The sequence below is a fragment of the Metopolophium dirhodum genome, chromosome 7 (assembly GCF_019925205.1).
Source record: "Metopolophium dirhodum isolate CAU chromosome 7, ASM1992520v1, whole genome shotgun sequence".
Taxonomy (NCBI): Eukaryota; Metazoa; Arthropoda; class Insecta; order Hemiptera; family Aphididae; genus Metopolophium; species Metopolophium dirhodum.
In genome coordinates this window covers 20,391,621-20,414,521 of record NC_083566.1, presented here as the reverse complement: position 1 = coordinate 20,414,521, position 22,901 = coordinate 20,391,621, and the positions used below count along the sequence as shown (strand labels likewise).

The window sequence follows — 22,901 nt, the reverse complement described above, 5'->3', positions numbered from 1 at the left end:
AAAAGGGCTAAATTGGTGCATGGCGTTTGTGCGGGATGTTAGCTATGTAGACATTAAATAAAGTAGGACCAAGCACAATCCTTGAGAAACACCAGCAATTATGTGTTAAAAAATAGAAAAATTCTCATTTATTTTAACAGTAAATTGTCTGCTTGAAAGAAATAAGCTTATTATATAAAATAGGTAGTTCGGTGTACGCCTATTGATAATTTTGAGTTTGTACAACAAATCTTGTTGCCATATCTTGTTAAAAGTTTTAGATATATATACATATATTATTGATATCAATAAAAAAGTTACCTGTGTGACAACGCTTTTCGAATAAGTTACTTATAAATTTATAATTATAATATGTTCGATTTACGAGGAACTTGTTGGATTGTGAAATGGTGTGTTTAAAGTTTAAATAGTTGTTTTGGTATTATTTTCGTACTGTCTAGACGATTTAACAGTCTCGGGTATATTACTTTTTCAAAAATGATTGATAACGATGTTAATTGACGATTAATATTTAATAATGTCGATAATGATCGGTCTGTATGACCATCCGAATTTGTTTTGTCTTTCCATGGTTTTTTTTATAAGGATTATAATTGCTTTTCTCCAGTTATGTGGAAAGTAACCAAAACTAAGTAAAGCATTGAATAGAGAAGTCATATAAAAATAATAGTTTTATTCGGTAATTTTTTTAATATGATTTTTGTAATGCGATTGTTACCAGGAGATTTTTTACTAGGTAATCTCTGATGATTAATTAATTTCATTTGGAGTAAAATAATTTATTGAACTTGGTACTGAGTAATTTGTTAGTTTTAAAACCTGTTCGACCCTAAGATCGTTGAATTTTTTTGGAGATTGGTTAAGATAAAAAGTGTTTAGTGGATTTTATGATACTTATAATATGATAATCAACTAATAACATTATACCTATTGTGGACGACCACGTTTAAAGCGTCTTTAAGGTGGTGGACGTATATTATGTAGATTGAAATGAATTGAGCCTGTTGATCTAACTATTTAACTATGGAAATGTACTGTCAGGGTGCTTTTATGATCTTGAATTTTTTAATAAGAAGATCTATTTTTGTGATGTATGAACCAAAGTGCATTCGTTATCACTTATTATTCTAAGGACTTTGTTTTGGAAAATTTTAAATTTTTTTAAGTGTGCGTCTGAACAGTTTTTTACTCCTGCAGATAGGATAAACATAGGTGAGTATTAGACTTTGTAGTTGCTTGTATATCAATATTAAACATTTTTTGTGTTTAACTAATTTTTTGTTTAGTACCTACCTATTGGAAATAACATCGGGAGGCGCTGGTATGCTTGTTGAAGTTTAATAGAAATATGTAGCCTCTTGTCTAATGTAATACCGAGGTGTTGACAGACGGTTGCCAATGGACTCGTTTTCAAATTGTAGAGGTAGTGGGGAATAGCGACTGGGCCAAATATGAAAATTTGTACTTTTTGAGGCTTTAATTTAAATCTCCACCTTTTACACCATTTAGATAATACCTTGGTGATTTCGTAGATTTTTAATTATCGCTTCAATACTACAGTATTACGGAATTCACAATATATTGTTGTATCGTTTGCGAAAAGGGCAATGTTTGTGCGTGGTGATTGCGGTACATCAGATATAACTGTGGGTATAACTTTTTCAAATATTGTCTATAAATAAGTTAGTTGACTTATCAGTGAATAGCTATCAGGATTATTTTTGTCCTTTCCAGGTTTTTTTATTAGTATTACTATTTATTGAATACAGACTACTGTTGTTATTTATCAGTTGAGTGGGAAATGTCCAAATCGTAGCATAGAATTAAACAATGAAGATATAAGAGTCCTTTTGAAGAAAGTTTTTTGAACACGAGATTAGTAAACTGATCGTGTCCCGGAGCTTATTATTATTTGGTATGTTTTTGACAATTAGCTTAATTTTTTGGTGTATTCAGTATTTGGTAATTGGTATATACCGTTCGCATTTATCCTTTATGACATGGGAACCCCAATTATTATGTTTTGAATTTAAATCATCGGATATTATAACGTTATTATTTAGATTCATTACTTTGTCGTAATCGGTGAGAATATGCATTGTATGACTTGGTAGTTGATAAGCACTGGTGATAAAATAGATCGATTATTAATGAATAGCACTGTTGTGGCTTCTAAGCATTGGAGGTCGGATATGGGTAACGCTCTAATTCAAATACATAATAATATAGTCTAACGTATCAGTGGCACAACTAGTCTAACTGTCCCCAGTGTCACTTTTAATGAATAAGCCCTAATATAAGTTTTTTTAGTTTTCTACGCTTAGATATACCTAAGCAAACAAAATACATGGTCGATAAATTTTGGATTAATAGACTTCTAACATACCTATATAATATATTTCATGATATAAAATGTTTAGGTATACCTAAATTGTTTTTAATTAAATAAAAACAAAAAGTATCTAAGTACTATATTGTTCTGTGGTAATATATACAGTGTACTAGTATATTAATTTTTTACATTCTGACCTCCATAGTTTTATGATAATTGTACTTTATTATTATTATGCAATTTGTAATAAAATACGGAAATAAGCGGCTGTTGGTTTGGCAGGGCCCATTATGTAAGTTGTTAATATTTGGTGATCCCAGTGATCGACACTATCAACCCAGTAGTTGTGCCACAGCTAAGTAGGTACCCCTATATATGAATCCCAACACAATATAACTGCTTACATTTATATTATTAAAACATACATTATATTACATAGTGTTATACGGATAGATTCGTTGATAGACGTGAGACATAACATTTTGTTTTATAATAACGCACATGACTATATCATGACTGTTAGGTATGTAAAAATGATGAGTAATATATAAACATAAAATATATTTATTGTCAAACGTTTTGAGAAATTAACCGCATATGAGATATAATTTTGAAAATTTTATACGAACCGCGATGCGTAAGTACTACCTAATGCACTATTATCGGAAGTATAGTTACTCGATTAACCTAATCTTACACATAAAACATAATAACATTACCTATACATGTAGGCATTATAATTTATAACACACCATTGGAAATCCAGTGCAATTTATATTATCTATAGGTATGTATATACATAGGTATGTACATTGTACATACATATATGTATAATATAAATGTCCTATGTGCATTACACTTCCTATACAAGGGTGGAGTTCCAGAAATTCAATTTCCTGGGGTGTCAAATGTCACGTTTACATCCGGTAGTTGGAAATCAATACGGTCCGTTTGTTTGCTAAAAGCTACAATGGCTACTTTTCAGGAACATTTGCAAAACAATGTAAGTTTTCAAATTCACGTGTTGCTACTTGCTGCATATTATGTAAGCAATAAGCATGCATTCAAATACGGTGTATTATATATTTATATATATATGAAGACGTCATATTCTTGGTGTAAACCACGGGGCATCATATTTATATACCTAGCAGTTAGCACACAACGTTAAAAATCAAAACATATTCAAGTCGGAAGAGATCAACGCTGCACGATAACTTGATAAATGATAACCTTTTTAAAGTTGATTCGTAACACCAATAATAAGTCCCTGTTATACACGTTTTACATGTATCATACTTGCTATATAATATATTAATATTATAATATTATATTGTATATTTACAATAACGTATAGGTATTACATCATAACATTACGTCTTTACACCAGCTGTAACCACGTAGAAAAACTATGATAAGTTGTTTTTTTTTATACGAGAAATTAAAAATATTTATAACTCCACGAATATACAACGTGATTTCTAAAATATAACGAATAAGTAGGTTCAGTATTTTTTGCTAGAATGCATATAAATTGTATGATAATAACAAAAATTAACTATCTAGGTAACTATTCAGGTAGTATAACTACTAGGTAAATCATACATATTTCTATAAAATTATTCTAACGAAGAAACCTATATAATATAACATATTTAAGCTACCTAAAGCTTAACTCATTAAAGCAATTAATGTAATCGTAACATTCGTAACTGAACCAATATCCTATAAAATATATACATTTTATAATTAAGATGAATTATGAACTGAATGAAGTAATTAAATTGGGAATGAATAAACAACAACAATAATAAAAATAATATGACTAAAACATTTTAAATGAGGTAATGATGATATTATAATATTATGACGTGTTGTAAATAAACAAATAAAATAATGATAATTTAATATTATACAGTCGTCAAGAAGCAATATTATTCAATACCTACCAACAGAGTAAAATATTGATAGGTAGTTCTTAAATATTTATGATATTTATAAAAATTTATATTTTTATTACATTCATTTCATTTTTTTTTCTTTTAATGTAAAATGTATAAAACGCGTATATTAATACTCTTGCTCTAAAAAAAAAACTCCTCCTTAGTAGAGAGTACTCTGCAAATTATTGTTTTAGTTGTTATTGTAATTTAGTTCTGTTATTCTAGCAATAAAATTATAATTATTGTTATCTGTGATTATAATTACTATAATTATGGCCATACCAGGATACGGATACCATATACCATACTGGCTACCAATGTGGGCACGTGGCAATGTAAATAACTATTATCCAAAAATTATAGAAACCTTCTTATATTTGTCTTCGAATGACCTTACAAATCTAATAAATATTAACCAGTCATATGATAAAAATAAAGCTCATGTTAGCTAATCTAACAACAAAGAGATAAAATAAAAAAAATATAAAAAAATGTATCACATAAATCTGTAAAAGTGTATTTCGGAATTGACAACAAATATAATGTAACATTTAATTAATTTTAACACACTTTGTTGCCCTAGTTAAAGTAAAAAACGTTTTGGCAACATTAACAGACATAAATAAACTAGTTAAGTTTTATCATCACGGGTGCTATAAAAATAATTTTTAATATCCACACGATTGTTTAAAATTAGTTTTTAAGTATTCATTATTTATCAAAAAACTGGAGAACTAGCTTCTGCTAGTAGGTTTTGTTTGTATCTCGTCATTGATTTAGTCACTTTGTCACTATTGTAGTAGATGTATTAAATTTTAAACCAATACGATTATTACATACAAAAAACGATTCTGAGCAAAAGAGATTGTATGGATCAGGAAGCATCTATTTCTAAGGATAATTTAAAATGTACTGAATTTATAATATTATTAGTATTTTCTTAATTAAGTAGGTTTAACTTATTTTTTACAAAAATATCGAATATAACTTAAGTCAATACTGTATTTTGGTAAGAATCAGTTCTGGATATAAATAGCTTAAAATTAGTCCAAAATATATTTTGAAAATTGCGTTGTGTATAGAAAATGATATATTTGGTAATGGTGGAAAGTTTCAAATGTTAACAATAAATATTTTTTAAATTACAACACAAATTATGATCATGCACGTTTAAATATCCAATTTTATTAAAATTGCAAGTTCAAACTCTTGAAAAAACATTAAGTACTTAGGTAGGTGGGATTATTATACTATTAAAACTACTTATTCAAAGGATCGTTGTGTTTAATTTTTTAGATTTTAATCGAGAAACCAATATCTTATCAACACCTATGCTTAAATCGAATAAAAACTAAAACACGGCAAAAATTTCAGTAAAGAAGAGTAAAGAAATTTATTATTTAGTAGGTAATAGTGGTTCATGTTTCTACTATTAATATTTTTTGAAAATTGCCAAAACTGTTATTTTACAATTGAATGTATCAACTTTTTCAAAAAAAAACATTTATTATTAATATGATATGTTTCATATAACATCATAATATAATATTAACATAAACTGAAAAAATAGAGGACAATTTGTCTATAAATAGCTCTAAAAAGAGCCAAGACATTTTCAAAATTATATTAGGTATGTATAAAACACTAAAACACTATAGGTAATATTAATATTTTAAAGTCTATTCCTTTATAAATTACAAAAATACAATTCAATCTTTAATACTAGATTTTCCGCGGTTTTTAGTTATAGTTTTTTTCAATAGTTGAGAAAATTATTGGAATTTTCCTCAATCCTCAGTCCTCACTATATATGATCTTGCTCATTGATCACTGACTATACTACGATTCTAAAATGAAATATAAATATTGTATGTAAGTACCTACTACGTAACACCTACCTAGTTAAATATTTAGTCATATAGACGACAATTATACATTTGTATTTATGGATAAAAATGATAAACATAATTCTACTCTACTACGGGGTCCTTTTTGGGTAGGATTTTGCAAAAGAGATCCAACTTGTTTAAAAATGTTATCAGTTAGTTTAGTTAGTATAATACTAGCTAATTAGTAAATATATAATATTATAATATAGGTACAAGAATTTCTGTCCAAACACTATATCAACGTTTAATGACTATATAGTTGCATAATTTTTAACTGAAATTTTCCATTAATATTTTCATTAGATAACAATAACTAAGTAATATTTTTGGACAAATCACAATCTTGAAAGATACTGGCAGTCGACGATATTTCTTTTTTAAAAAATTAATACACATTTATGTGTCAAGGGATGATTAACTCTGATAACATGAAAATTATGAAATTAAGTTACGCGTTACGAAAAAAAACAGCATTTATGGCAAAATAACTGCCAAATTATAAATGAAGAAACATATTATATTCGTAGACGCATTTGCAGTAGCCGGAACATCAGGAACAAGTGGTTGCAAATGCTTAGGCGTTAATTGTCGTGGTCGGAGGGGGAATCCTTCAAATTAAATAATAACTAATTACAAGATACGGTCTAATTTTTTTGATCTATATGTAGTTAGTCATAGTTGTTACTTGTTAGGTGAAAAAAGCCATTCATGTTAGAAATACGCTGAATTGAAATGTATTCGTTGGTTACATTACGTAATTTATAATATTATATATTATATAATATCGTATATAGGCACTGTCTTAGTTATTAAATCAGATGTCAAATATCACGTGACATTATTACCCATGTCTAAATGCATCCCCCTAAAAAAAAATGTAAATTAATTTAACTATTATAGTACCTATAGTTGCGTATGAAGATCTTAAAAAAACACTTAAAACATTTTTATTTCACAGACGTGCAGGTACATTAAAATTAAATATTTGAATGTGTAATCTACGAATAAAGATATTAACGATTATACTTAAGGTTATATCTTAATTCGTGGTGTAATCGCTTAAAGGTGCTGACCCCTCTATAGGAACGATTAGACCGATCTTGTGATAGCGATGGCAATTTCAGCGCGTTATCATCAAAACTATACAAATATGGAGAGCGTGTTGCAGGGGAAACCTTTCGATAACAAAATAGTTTGATAGTATGCAATTAATCGCATCCAAACGCAAAATCACCTCCGGCCTAACTGTATAGCTCGAGTCGCCGAGATGGGTTACTCGTTACTACAGTATTCGTCCCAAAGTAACAAGTTGGATTTATTGATGGAACGAGTAGGATTAGTAGGAACGAATACTTTTGTTCGTGGCACATTCATTATATCGAAACAAAGTTACAAATTACCAAAATATGGTCTCAAACAGACAACAGTAGGAAACTAGGAACCAAGATGTACGGTACAATTAATATTCCCAGAGTCAACACAATGATGATTTACCTGCTACATTAACCTAAAGTATAACTAACAGCGTGGTTCTTACTTGACACCAAGTAACGAGTACAGTTGTAGTAGTCGTACTATTTAAAATATTTACATAATTACATAATAGGACTAGTGTAGCCGTGTAAGTACCTAATAGGTACACTTTAATGAGTGCAAAATGTACATATTTGTCTTTTTTTCAGAAATAATTACGATATCGATTAATCGGTACATTTGTAAAAACCAAGACCTATGTTATATTCAAATATAATATGTCCACCTTGGTAACAATCGTCAATCATCATGAATCATGAATATAATCTTCTTTACATCGTGGTAACATCTAACGATTTTCATTCAACGATAAAAAGTACCGATGTAACCAAAACGTTGCTTTATTGTAATTATTGGTTAGAAGTTTGGAACGATAACACAAAAGGAACGAAAATTCCCATTACTATAGACCGTATTTCCACCGCCACACCATACCGCTAGACCGGACAGCGCGAGGCAACAGCGTACACGACGCGCTGAACGTCGTCCAAGTAAACGCCAAACAGCCTCCGGCTGTGCACGTGTGTCGCGCCCCCGCTGCCGACTAGCCGGGACGGGGGCGCGCGCGCGCCGAAAAAACCTCCACCGCGGCCGGGGGGTTTCGGATTTCAGCGCGCACAGCGCGGCAACGTCGCCGGGAGAATGATGACGATTCCCGTATACGGCGGTAACCAAGGTAACGGGATCGGGCACGCCGCCGCCGTACACACACGCAACAGCCATAGTGCGCGAACACACATGTGTGATACAACTCTGATGTTAGTGTACAAGCGCACACACGCGCACACATGCGCGCGACCGCCGCTGTCTTGGAATATTATTATTATTGTTATTATTTTGGACGACGACGACGTAGATAAATGATAATAAATAATAATAAAATATCCAACGCGGACCCGTACACAGAACAGATCGTCGTCGTCGTCCGCAAACGCGCGTACAATTATAGCGATCTTTCGAGGGCGCTCTACCGCTTACCTCAGAAACGTGTCTGGCCCTGGCCCAATGTCCGCGGTTAGTGTAGTTCTCTTTGGTCACGAAATAGTCCATAAAGTTGTTCATTTTCTCGTCGACTCTGCACTCCGCGCGAGTCGTAAACGGTACACGTGAACTCGTGGCCGCGGTTATATTATTTTATTCGACGACGGTGAAGTTGTATTTATTACAGACGTTATGGTATTACGGTGAATATTTTATCTAAGACGCAGTCTCTTGCACGCACGACGTGCAGGTCGTTTCAACAACAACAAAAACAAAAACAGTGCAACACGGTTACCGCGTTGTCGCTGATGCACCACGACGACGGTTACGGCGCGATCGCACAGAGTATCCGAGAGACATTATTATTAGGTGTTATATCTTGCGTGTGCCAGAACTGTTTTGATATAAAATATACCTAATAATAATATTAAATGTACTTATATAATAACGCCGTGATCCGAACGCGTGTTCGTCGCAAAAAAAAAAATTCAAACACCGATACGTTAATAATGGACAATTTTAAAAATATGTATACATTTCCGGCGTGCGTTTCGTTATAACAACAATATTATAATAATTATGAATTATTATCTCGGCGGAATATGAAAAAATTTGATTTATCGTTTGACGAACAACGATTTTTTGCAGTGTACAAAAGTAAAAAATTGATATTATAATAATTATAAATGTAAATAAAACCGATCTGGGCAAACGAACGTCCGACACTCGCTGAGTGACCGGTGTCCGACGCGGCCGCCGCCGTCGTGTGTTATCTCGGAAGTGGTATAATAGTAGTGCGTGCGTGGTGCACTGGTGCGGTGCTTGTGCGCGACGCGCTGCCGCCGCCGCCGGTGGCGCGGTGCCTTCCTCGGCGGCCACCACACGTAGTGCCCAAATTATGGTTTATTACACATACGCACAATAGTATAACAATATCAAATATTATAGCCAATAGCAACACACAATATAATATACCAGGTGACCCATTTAACGTAAGACACTCATTATTTCATAAACTATTAGGTATCGTTTTTGAAAATATTTTTTAAGCCGGAATCTTAACCAAGAAGTCCCTCGTAAATATATTTTGGATCAGCACCTGAGTCAGTTTATTGGGTAGGGGCGATCAAATGAAGGCCCGTTGAAACCTTATTTGGCCAGTAGACAACAAATTTTTTCTTTGATGTTCAATAATAATTATAAATGAGGTTTTCATAAATATTTTCATTTCACTTTTGATTTTGCCTCTAGTTTTTATAGATAAACATGTACAATATATATTACATTTTAATGGCCCTGAAAACTTCCTGAATTCCTAATGTAGTAAAGTCAATAGAGCTATTGACTAATCACTCGGGAGTAAAAACCTACAATTTCAAACCGAAATTTGAACCACCTGCTGTATAGCTAGAGGCGCTGCACTTTAATTGCGAATTGCGAATGTAATATTATAGCAATTCGCAAGTACCTGAAGTCCGAACAATCAAATAATTTAATAATATAATTATTGTTGTCGTATTAGAAACATAAACACACTATTTACATAATATGGTTATGATAGGTATTCGATAATCCGATAGTCGATAGGGATACAGGTAGGTACAGATACCAATATACCGTACAGCTTTGTGATTGCAAGACGTTTATTAAAAATAAAATGGAAAATCTAGGTGGGCTATTCTGTATGATAATAATACAATATAATAATATACAATAGGTATTATATGTATAACACATTAACACGTGCACTGTGCAGTATTCTATATTATTTATTTATTTATTTTACGGGCAATTTAACAAATTTAACAAAACAACGAGATGCTTCATAATAAAATTCTGCATTTTTATCAAAATCCGCGAAATACCATCATAATTTGTATCATGGATTATTTCATAACCACGGATCTATAAATTATTATAACACCTATATATATAATATATATAATATATTGACTTGTATTTTTAAATTGTTTAAATTGATTATTTATAAATATTTTTTATATAATTGAAAGAGCCTTAGAGGTTTATAGCCGTATAGAAGGGCCCGTGGGGGCATAGCTAAACATAATATAGCATAACATAATTCAAGTGATGGGGACGCCTTTTCTCAAAAGTAAATCTAATGTCTATACTCTAATTTTGCCAAGTCGAGCATTGGATTTAACATATTTTAGCTTCGGGAGAAATTATGAATATAAAATAGATGATTATTGCGAGTGGTTATAGTTACTTTAAAGTTATCATGCTCAATAGAAAGAGTCATCAATTTCATTATTTAAAAATTTGAAGAAAAAAAGTTATAGGCAATAATTCTAAGCGCTTTAAAAAATCCATTTTTAAGATTCCTATAATGTTTTTGTAACCAGTGTGGGTAGTTCTTGATATGTTCGATTTGTAACATATAAACTGAAGGACTGTTTTAATTTTTTTTTTATGTCTTTATATGCAATGATATCATTTTCCCAAATTATCAGTGCATATTCAAGTAAAGAGCGGATAAGTGAAATGTAGGGGCGCATTCGAAGGTGAAAGGATCGTTGAATTCGGTCATACCAATCACAAATACAGTTTTATTTCGGATTGTTAGTAGTTAGTATACCTACTTAGTAATATGGTAGTTGAATAGTAGTTTTGAGTCAAACAGTATGCCAGTCCTTTGTTTAGAGAGGAACGAAGTAGACTTATATTCGGTATACAGTTATACCTTATACAGTACATGAAAACAAGTATATTGTATATTATGATATTATAAATTGTAGTAGGTATATTCTATTCAGCAGGTAGGTAAGCGTATAACATGTTTCTATAACCGAATTCAAATAATCGGTACGATAGGTATGCGTACGCACAATATATCATTATAATTATGCATAGAAGGAGGACTCAAAGCACTGTTATTATAACACATGAAAACCTATGTACGAATTTACATCGCAAACGAATGATGTGTAATGTGCGTTTATTATATTCACGGCCGCTGGTATATATATTATATAGTGCGCGCGTTCTTTTAATATTAGATAGGTACTCGCGTATTCTCGTTCCGACTTCAGCTGTCAACGGGGTCAAACTCCTATAATAATATAAAACGTACCTATACGTTGGCGCGGTTTCACGACTGTATTATTATTATTATTATTATTACTACAATATGCAAACGGCGGCCGCGGTGTTTGTTTTTATTATATTGTGTTGTATTTTTTGCCACGAAACATTATTATATTATTTACCATTGTTTTTGTTTAAGCTCGTCCTCGTCCGGATCAATGTCGTATTTTCGATTGATAGAGGGGGAGGGTACAATGCGGACCCCCCCCCTCGCCGTTGCTCAAAGATTAACCATACCGGGGCTAACATTATTAACATCAATGCTTCGGTCCTACAAAACTAAAAAAGGAGGGACTTGACGGACTTTTGGGGGCTCAGCCCCCTTAAGCCCCCCGATTTCCACCAATGGCGATTTACCAAACATATTATAAATAATTATACTTGTATTTTCCTTTATTGAAATTATTGTTTTTTACATTTTTAACTACACTATAAAACCAATTTTCAAAATATTTAGATTTTCCATGCAATTTAAGGGAGTTTTGTGTGTCGATACAAACTTCTTTTTTCCAAATATTTATTTGATAATGTGATCTATAGTCTTTGAGTACCTATACTAGGTATACTTAAAAAATTCAAAAATCAGAATTATAATACATACATATATTATTAAATGATTCAATCGGGAAAGGGGGGAGGGTGTTGAGCAAATTATGCTTAGTGAATTACTGTAATAATATTGCTATATGCCAATACACACCCGAATGGAAGGATCAGACTTCCGTGAAAACGCCAAGCATTTTCTTGATAACAAAATTTAAAGTTTAGAATTTTAGATGAGATAAGTGACTATAAGTGAGTAAGTATAGTGTGATTTGGTAGGGGGTGCAAATAGCAATTAGTTTAAACAATGCATGAAATGTTTGTGGAGTTTTAGGCTAACTTAGGCTTTAACCCCTCTATTTGTGCTCATGGTGCACATATCAAAGTATACATATTATACTCTCCAAATCCCAATCTCGTTTATCAAATTTATTCAATGCCTCGATATTTTTATGAAAATACAAGTAATATATTAATTCAGAAAATAAAATCTAAGATATATACCAATTTATATTAAAAATATAATATAATATATTATATTTGACACAAAACGTAGTTGAACTGGGACATTCGTTTTATTCTTTGAGGAGTGCCTAAATGTGATTAAATCAAAATTATCGTTATCAATAATTATACTTACCTATGCGGTGGTGGTAACTGTCACTACTACTCACTAAATAGTAAATTAATATCAAATTACTTGATTTCTTATGAAAAAATCGCGTATCCGGCTTTATTACTTTGGATTATCTACACATTTGTAAAATATAATGTACAAGTTACAAAATAATATGTCATGTAATTCAATAGCTGTATGTTTACTGCAGTAGTAGCAACTAGCAAACTAGCAATGTAACGTGAAATTTCTTTCTGTTTATTTTCATCCGAATATATAATGTGCATATCAGGATGAATATTGTATAATGTGAGACGATTGAAATTCACAATTTGATTTTATACTATTTTTATTTCCATAATATTTGTTTATTTTATTTTGTGTCGTTTGTGTTGGGTTACTGATTTAATGTGAGATGTTAGTATGATGGTTTTCATCACGAAATTAACCGATTTCACTACGTACGCATTAAACACTTAGAATTTAGATACAATTATTTATAATTTCGATTGATTTATTATTTTAATTATTTGTGTATCGCATTGACTGTAGTCTATAGAATGTAGATAAACCAAAACTAGGCCAACACTTTTTAAATATTTGTTAATTTGTTTATAATAACATAAGTATATTTTATAGTATAATAAAATTATCGAAATTTGATTACCTAGCTATAACTTATAAGCATATAAAATTATAAATATACATATATTATTATAGTTTATAAATAATAAATAATATATACCTATTTCAATGTTATACCTATTCCGTGTTGAGTACGAGCTACTTTTTATTGCACTTAACCGTGTAGGCTTTGATAATCCATTTATCCATTGCTATCACAGTATCACGCGGTTTAAGTCCTGTTTAATTTATTTAACAGATTTCAATTCACTACAGGACAAGGTTTCTCTTCTATCATTACACCCAACTGGCACTCCACAGGGAGGACATTTATCTCCCTTTTTATTTCTAATATTTTTAATTTGACTGGTGCCAAAAATGGATGCCACTCAATGAATTACTATATAGGTCTCGATCATCTATACCATTTGTTTATTCTATAAATAATAACTTACCCGAGACGTGAATCAGTTTCATACTTAAAAGACCTTGGTATAACTTTTTCATTTAATTAAAATTTTCGTCAACTTATAGATAATATTATTAGTAGAGCTCTAAAAATATTAGATTTGTAAAGCGCCATTTTATTGATTTTAAAAATCTATATTCATTCCTATTAATTTACAATGCATTAGTCATCAATTAGATCAATTTTGGAATATGGTCAATTATATGGAGTCCATATCAAATAATATTGATGGTATTGAGAGTGTCCAAAACAGCTTTTTGAAATGTAAAGATATCATATTATAATCAAAACTTAAAATACCAATTATTATTATTTTTTAATCAACAATCCACTTAGATCAAAACTAAATATTCAAACCTTATTATTACGACATCAACTATCAGATATTACTTTTATATATAAATTAATTAACGGTCACATTTATTCTGTTTCTCTTCTAAAGTCAATTCCCTTTAACGTTCCTTCTTATAGTAACCGTCCTGTTCCACTTTTTTTATTCTGTCTTACAATTTACAGTACAACTTATCTTACAAACTCCTCCCCTCACCCAAACCAAGAGCATTGGTTCTTTGCAACAAGTGCCCTAACATCGACTTTTCTTTTCGCCTTTATTTAAGATTTTTAATTCTTATTTAGTATTCTACTTTTAATTAACAAGTTTATGAAGATTGAATCTGTATACTATCGTTGAATTTTATGATGTATCTAGTTTACTGTTGTAGTGTTGTTTTATTTATAATCTTAATAGTAATTAGTAATACCTATATTACTAGCTGACACGGCAATGCTTTGCTATTGCTAGGTTTTTATGATTGTTCAACTCCTTTTGGTTGTAACACGCGCTGTGGAAGCAATGGCTTAGGCGAATGTCACGGCGATCACTACAAGTGTAACTTATATTATATTTTAATTTATAGCCATCCCGACCGGCGTTGTCCACGAAGGTTTATTGGGTGATTCTCATATAGATACTGACCTACCCCATGTCCGTCTAATGTGTTGTCAAAAATCGTGTTGAATTTCAAGTGAATCGGACGTGTAGTTTTCAAGATTACGAGTGCGGAAAAAAGCGACATTTATTTTTACAGATAGAATTAGTCATAGTGTAATATGTATAGGTATTAGGTAATCATTATGTACCACTGAGCCTTGGACCCGTTTTATTTACTTATTTATTTATTTGAATAAATATTATTATTATTATTATTATTATATACTTTAGTTGATTATGCACTATTTTTATAATGCATTCATATACAAAAAATCTATAAATCGTTAACCAATTAAAGATGTCATAAATTGTCTACTTATAGCCTATTTTAAAATATCTAGATGTCGTTTACCGATAGGTAGTTTTAAATGTAGACATTACATTAAAATACGTCTCACAAGTCACAACATCTAATAATTGCAGTGTATTACAATAAACTGTAGATATTTTAGATTTACAATATACATTTTAAACCTACACAATAGAAATATATCCCACAGTTAATATTTGCTGATAAAATTGGCCTCTTTTCAGATCTCGAGTAGTTGGACACTTTAACCCTCAAATAAGCACACAAACAGTATAAATTTATTTTTTTGTTTTTGATACCTAGTACACAAGTATAGATTTCTAATCTGATTTTAATAAGTGGCCCCTTGAAATGTCCTGACCTACAGTTTCCTAACTCTGGATCTGTCCCTGCATAAATCACGGACCAACCATATGTACATAAAGAAATAATAATATTACCCACTAACAGGTGGCTGTATGTTAACTGCGGCAAAATTAACCTTTTTCTAAAAGCTGATACGTAAACTGCGACAAAAAAAAATTTTACATTATACAATCTGCGACAATTTGTTTTATATACCTTCTATACTATATACTATACTATTTTATATACTATACGATAGTACCTAAATCATATACATATCATATACCTATGTACGTATATCGTTTAATTAATTATGTGATGTTGCGTCTTGCGTAGAAATTGGTAAGGTAAATCCAAATGTATTTTTAAGTTTTAACGAAACATATCGGTAATATCGGTTTTTTACTTTTGATAATACTAGTTAGTACCTATGTAGCTATCTACCTATGTAGCTAGTACTTACAAGTGTTAAATGTTAGTAGAAGTAGCTAAAAGTTTAATATTTATTCAGCGTGATGGAATTTACAACAATATTTAGCCAGAATGGCAAACAATTAACAGTGTATGTATATATATAGAAGGTATATAAAATAAATTGCCGCAGTTTGTATAATGTATCTTATCGATTTTGTCGCAGATTGTATAATGAAAAATTTTTTTTGCCGCAGTTTACATATCAACTTTTAGAAAAAGGTTAATTTTGCCGCAGTTTACCATCTCCCTAACAGGTTACACCGAACGAGGTATTATACTATAATATAGGAACCTACAATGTACCTATGACGTTTAATTTTAGATATATTATGTAGCGATTTTTTAAGCAACAACGTACAAAGCCACATAAGTATTATTTTCATAATATCAACGGGAATCGTGAAAAAGGATTAAAAACTACCTTCATAAAAAATAAATTAAATTATTACCCGGTAATTTTAATAAACATAATATTCATCTCTCGTGCCTTTTGTTAATTGGTATTAAGTATTAACTAAACATTTCGTATCTCATGAATAATCGGATTACAAAATATACACTATTTTTTCTCATTTCCCCACTTTAGTTTTGTCAACAGTCCATAAAGTTAAAATATTATTTTAGATGGTACCTATACCTAACATCAAATCAAAAAAGCATAAGTACTTTTATTACCTGTTGTTAACAATGTACATAATTCATATAAATATAACTAATAGTATTGACTAATACAAGTAACACCTTTAATTATTTTGTTTTTGTCAAGATGACAAGATGTAATATTATATTGTACAACTTACAAAATGTAAAAGCTAACTAAATATTTGAAGCATACTAGTATAGTAGTATACAATATAGTCATATGGGTATGAAGTATGTTCAAACCCACATAATATTATTACATTTTACATTTTAAAAAAATAATGTTTTAAGAAGAATATTGTTGAAAATATTTTCCTTTGCTTTTATCAATAATTAAAGTAAAATTATATACACCAACCTAAGTATACTATATTGTAATAAGATCTAATATTGTATATGATCTAAGACACCGACACATCGTTAATCCGCGTAAGTTGATATATGTAACAAATGTTTGGTGCCACTAAGTATTTTGGGACCAGAGTCAAATTAATGCGGGGGGTCCTTAATCATCATAACACGAATACACGATATAATTAAAAAATAGTCACAGAGATTTGGAAAATATAACATTATTCATTATTCAAAATATTGAACATTTAATAATAAATGATATTGTCCATAGGGAATGGCCGCATGGGTAATTCTCGAGATTAAAGATACTTGTAATAACGAATTTCTTCAAACAACCACGACAATACAATAAATGACAGTTGACAATTACAAATAAATTATTATCATTTAAGTTAACTGAAAACGTTGCCTGTATAAATTATAATATAATTACAAAATACATAAAAGAAAAAGATTTTAGTAATGATAGGCCTAATTGGATAACGCTGAGTAAAACATATTATGTATTAATATTTAACTGACGAGCCCGGGGCCCGGGGCAAAATGTTCCCGTTCCCCCCTATCTAAACGGCTTTGTAAATGTGATAACTACATTGTAATCAATTGTAATTTTATTAGTTGTAGTTACATTATAATTTTACCATAATTCTTTGGTCGACCTGCTGACCATACCATGTTATTGAGATAACATTATGTTATTAAATATACGCGATATTGAGTTATAGTTTATCGATTTATCGTATACCTATGTCCAATAATGTGGCTATATTATATTATAATATGTATTTGAAAATTCAAGTTGCAATAAAAACATTAAAAATATAAGATAATATATACAGGGTGCTTCACCAAGCATGCTTAGGTACCCCATTTTTTCCTTCAATAATGCAGTTATTCAAAATCTGATTTTTGGAATATTTAAATATACTTAAAGAAAATATTTTCAAATCCTAAAGAAATCATCCACTAAATAATTTACTGTAAAAAAGGCCCCCTCCTGTCTCATTTGAAAAACATAAGTTTTCATCACCACAGAACACTCCTCAAGTAGTACAAAAAAAATTAAAATTCAAGAATTTGAAAAAATTGTCTGAGAATAGGTATTTAAAAATTCCAAAGATTAGAATTAGAATAAATTCATTATTAAAGAAAAATACATTCATCGCTCCGCTCAGAATCTAAAAATGGGGCTAAGCATGCTTGGTGAATCATTATGTATAATATAATTTATTAATATTAAGAAGTAAGAACAATAAAATAAAACATTTAAGTTAGAAATATGTTTTTACTCGAAAAAAATATTAGTTTAATATTATTGCTTTACGTTTGTAAAAAGGACGTAATATTTAGAAGTAAAAACAGGTCTACGAAAAACAAATGAAACCAGTGGCGTATAATTTCAGTTTTTATTAGACTAGGGCAACTTTTCACTGCTTATCGGACTCAACATTTTTTTCACTCAGATTCTCATAGCATAGTGACATAGCGGTTAAGGGTGGTGTGGGCAGGGGTAAATATGCCGACTTAATATTTATTTATTTATGTAAATACTAGACTGGGGCAAAAGCCCCAGTTGCCACCCCCCAAATGACGCCACTGAATGAAACGCTATTAACAAATGGTTTTTGAGCAAAAATACCTATTATGAAATTTATAGAGCACAATATTTAAGAGACAACCTCATCAGCGTTTTTTGAAATATGAATTATTAAAAATGTTGCAGTTGTTAATAAAATGTAAAAATAAAATGTTTTTGTGCCTTTCAACGAGCTGTACCTATATTTGAAATAGAAAAAAAAATCCCGATGAGGTTGTATCCAAAATACTGTTTTCTATAAATCTCATAATAGGTATTTTTCTCTAAAATCGCTTTTCAACGCTGTTTTGTTTGTTTTCCGTAAACATGTTTCCGTTGTTCGATTTAATTTTTCATTGCTATAATGTGCTGTCACCTGCCTGCCACTTTATATTCAGTCATAATACCGGTAACCAGAGTATACATCGTGCTTTCGCCAACAGATGGCGCATAAAGTTGTGTTAAACGTATTTATTAATTAATATTATTTAAAATTAAAATGATGAAAAGGATGAAAACAATATTAAACACTATAAAAACATTTTTTTCTATATTCGTAATTTATATTTGTTAAATTTTTTAGATACAATACTCAATAAATAATATGTAATACCTAAGTATATTGTGTAATGTTAAAATATGGTAATTGATATTTACTAACTATAGTTCCGCTTTTAAAATTACATCTTGGTTTAAATAATTCAATTTAAATTATGAATTCATATTCGACAGCCAACGCCCAAGTCAGCTACAATACATACTATATTAATACATACATTAACTAATTACTTGGTTTCAAATATTGGGTAAGCACCTATGTGTTAATATGTATTTGTATATCGTATTAATTTGGTAGGTTAGTACGTGTTTAGAACTTTGGCAAGTTTGGAACAACATAATAAAATAAGGTATCGATTTTATTTTTATCATCGTCTTAATTGGACGTTGTACGTGTATTCACTATTGTAAATCAAATAAATAAATGTATCTCTAGTAAAATTATATAACTTTTTAAATGAATCAATGCTTAAATGGTTTATGAAAATAATTTATAAGTTAAGTATAAGCATTGATTACAAGTAGTATATAGTAGTAATAGTAATAGTAATACATATTATTATCAATGGTTGTATAATATATAAGCGACCGTTTTGGAGTACTAATATTTGCTTGTACTTTGTGACATGCATAAAAAAAATGAATTTGCCAGGTGATGGCTAACATTATATTGATATAATAGGTTATCGGTGTAGGTATCTACCGTATTTTGTCATTGTATGGCATAATGTAATTATTTTCATGATATATAACACAATAAGATAACTTAATTATTAGGTAGGTAGGTACATTTAGGTTATTTATAAAACAATATATTTAAAATCTATACAAAACCTGGTATAATAAATAAGTCTGATGACAAATTTGACAATGGCATTTAGGTTAGAATAGAAAGGCTTCCAGCGGTGCCAGTCTGCCACCTGACAAGTTTAAGTTAATATTATTATGCTTTTAGCAGGTCCCTGTGCCATTGCCTTTTTAACCTTCTGAGTTCTAGGTATGAGCTGAGTAGCAAAGGATATAGTCTTTTTATTAATGGATTGGAACGGGAGCGGTGCTTTAAATAGAATTTGATGCAATGATTTGGCCAGGTCGTTGAAGTTAATAACTATAGGTTTATAATAAATTATTAATTATTAATATAACGACTTAATTTGGTTTTTTTTTAAGTCGAGTAGGTACAGAATTATACAGAGAAGTATCGACAATATTTGAAATATTGACAGATAGAAATATATAAATCAACTTCGTAACAGTTACTATTATACAGCCATTTATAGGAATATTGTATTGTTGGGATATATAATATATATACTATATAGGCACACTCGTTGCAATATTTTGCATTAATCAACATTTTACATCATCAATAACAAATTCCATTATCCGTTATTCCGTTATACATATAAATATACAACAATAAATATTTTGTACTGAGGCTAAGCTTTAATAGCGATTATGTTTATACTTTATAATAAAATAGATATAAATATTAAACACTATTTATTGATTTAAAGCACCACTATGGCTTCACATACTTATAATATAGCTAGCCAATACTTGTAAGTTGTAGTACATTACTACAATACTACATAATACATGTGTACCTACGTCATTGTTTAATGTGCTAGGTACCTGCAGATGTAATAAAAATTAAACATATTTTAAACAATAATATGTCGGTTATTGGTATAAATATGTCTAGATACACACTACATAATATTATATTACATGCATTTTAATATTTATATATGTGGATATAATATATTAATATGTTAGACAATAGATAATATAGACGTAGTACGTACCTATCTAAGTATATAAGTACATAGCTGCCTATATCCCAAATCTATACTTAACCTAAGAAATTATAAAATGTATTATGTTTTTTTTGTAAACTATATAATAGGCATATAGCTATTATAATGTATAATATACTATAATATAATATTATTTATTAATTTAAGGGTGTCAGTGCCGGTCATTTATTAAGGAGTAAAATTTAGGCAATTTAATTCACATGTTATATCAGCCTCGCGCGGAACATGCATGTGTGTGAGTATGTAAATCGATATTAGTGTGAGTGAGCTATAATTACACGCGCAAATAAAGATATTTACGCACACTCATGTACAAGTCAGTGATTGACTTCGATGACTATAATTATCGAAGCACTGTTTTGATGAACAAATATGCTTCTACAGGAAAAATTCTCCCGCCTCGTTGATATGTCGGATTTGGGTAATTTTTTTTTTATCTGAAAGATGAGAAGTTTTTGCGGGTCGGATCCAAACTTGAATTATTATTTTACTTTAAATAGTAGTAGAAAAATACGTTTGAAAAAGAACAAATATTGTGCATTATTCAAATGCATATTCCAGCTTCTATAATTATAATTTTCAAAATCGAGCTTTGATCCGACCTACAAAATGCTCTCTACTTTTAAATAAAAACAATTAAAGAAATCCGACTATTCTACAGGGCGTGAGAGTTTTTCCTATGTAAGAAATGTTTTTGTACCAAAAAACTCACCTGCTCCGACCCCCTTATCAGGAAGTACTGAAACTATTATTAAATATTGTATATATTATAGGTATACCTATAACATATTCTCCGATATCCAGGACTTACATAAATCAAATTTAAATATTCCGCTATCTTACAATAATTTCGGCTTTTTCGATTTTAAAAGTTTCACAGTAAAGAAAACCGTCTGCTTTTTAACCCAGAAAGATTTTTTCCTCAACTTAACACTCTAAAATTATATACCTACTATTATAGAACTTAAATATTGCTACTTGTTATGATGTAGGTAATAGGTATATCTGAGATAAAACTTACATGTTTAATAAGAACAATACAAATATAATTAAAACGCATACTTGATCATATTTAAAAATATATTTATTAAAGTTCAAACATGCATCACTAATCTGAATCATATTTAAAAGTATTTTAATTAAATTAAAACGTATCTAATGTGAAGGATTAACCTGATGCTCTTTAACAATTTTGTTAATATTAGGCTTGAATTCACTTAAAAACAGATGTAAGTGGAATTATGTGGAAATGTAATATCTAGGTATTTAATTTTAATTTGAAGTAAAAGAAGAACATAATTTTTCGCTTTTTTTAATTACCTATTGCCCGTTTAGTCGTCTTTGACGCCCCTAAAATCTCTTCTGGTCTTATACCACCCCCCTGGAGGCTGCCAACGCCGCCCACAGAAGGGTGCTATCACCCACTTTGAGAAATACGGGTCCTATGTCCTAGTCTATACACAGTACATTGTCAGATTATTGCTTACATTATCCGTATCTGATCTGCGATTGCAATACATTGTACAAACTATTGTTAACTTCTCCCTATATTTACACTATGATTTCTAGTTTCCATTGATTAATAATAATTAATTAATAGGTATACGGTGCACGTGACACGGGTTTCATATACCCACGTTTATTGTATAATACAAGATTATTATACGAATATGATATTAATATATTATTATATATAGATTATATAGAAAATCTTTTTAAGACCTTACATATTTTCAATGGATATCACAAAATATTTGTCCATATTATATGAAGAGCGTATATGAAATGATTCG

At 30.1% G+C, this 22,901-nt stretch overlaps 1 protein-coding gene across 2 annotated transcripts in view; it reads right to left on the bottom strand.

Annotated features, from left to right (window-relative positions):
- The window catches only part of LOC132948116 (monocarboxylate transporter 1), a 79,470-nt gene that overhangs the window by 46,540 nt on the left and 10,029 nt on the right, over nucleotides 1–22,901 (bottom strand). Inside the window, exon 1 of one of the 2 annotated variants that reach the window (XM_061018436.1) lies at nucleotides 8,676–9,453. The exons of the other annotated variant lie outside the window; for it this stretch is intronic. Within the exon in view, the coding sequence (XP_060874419.1) occupies nucleotides 8,676–8,759 (84 nt within the window). The 5' untranslated portion in view covers nucleotides 8,760–9,453. Of the gene's footprint in view, nucleotides 1–8,675; nucleotides 9,454–22,901 lie in introns of those variants that run through there. 2 annotated transcript variants of the gene reach the window in all.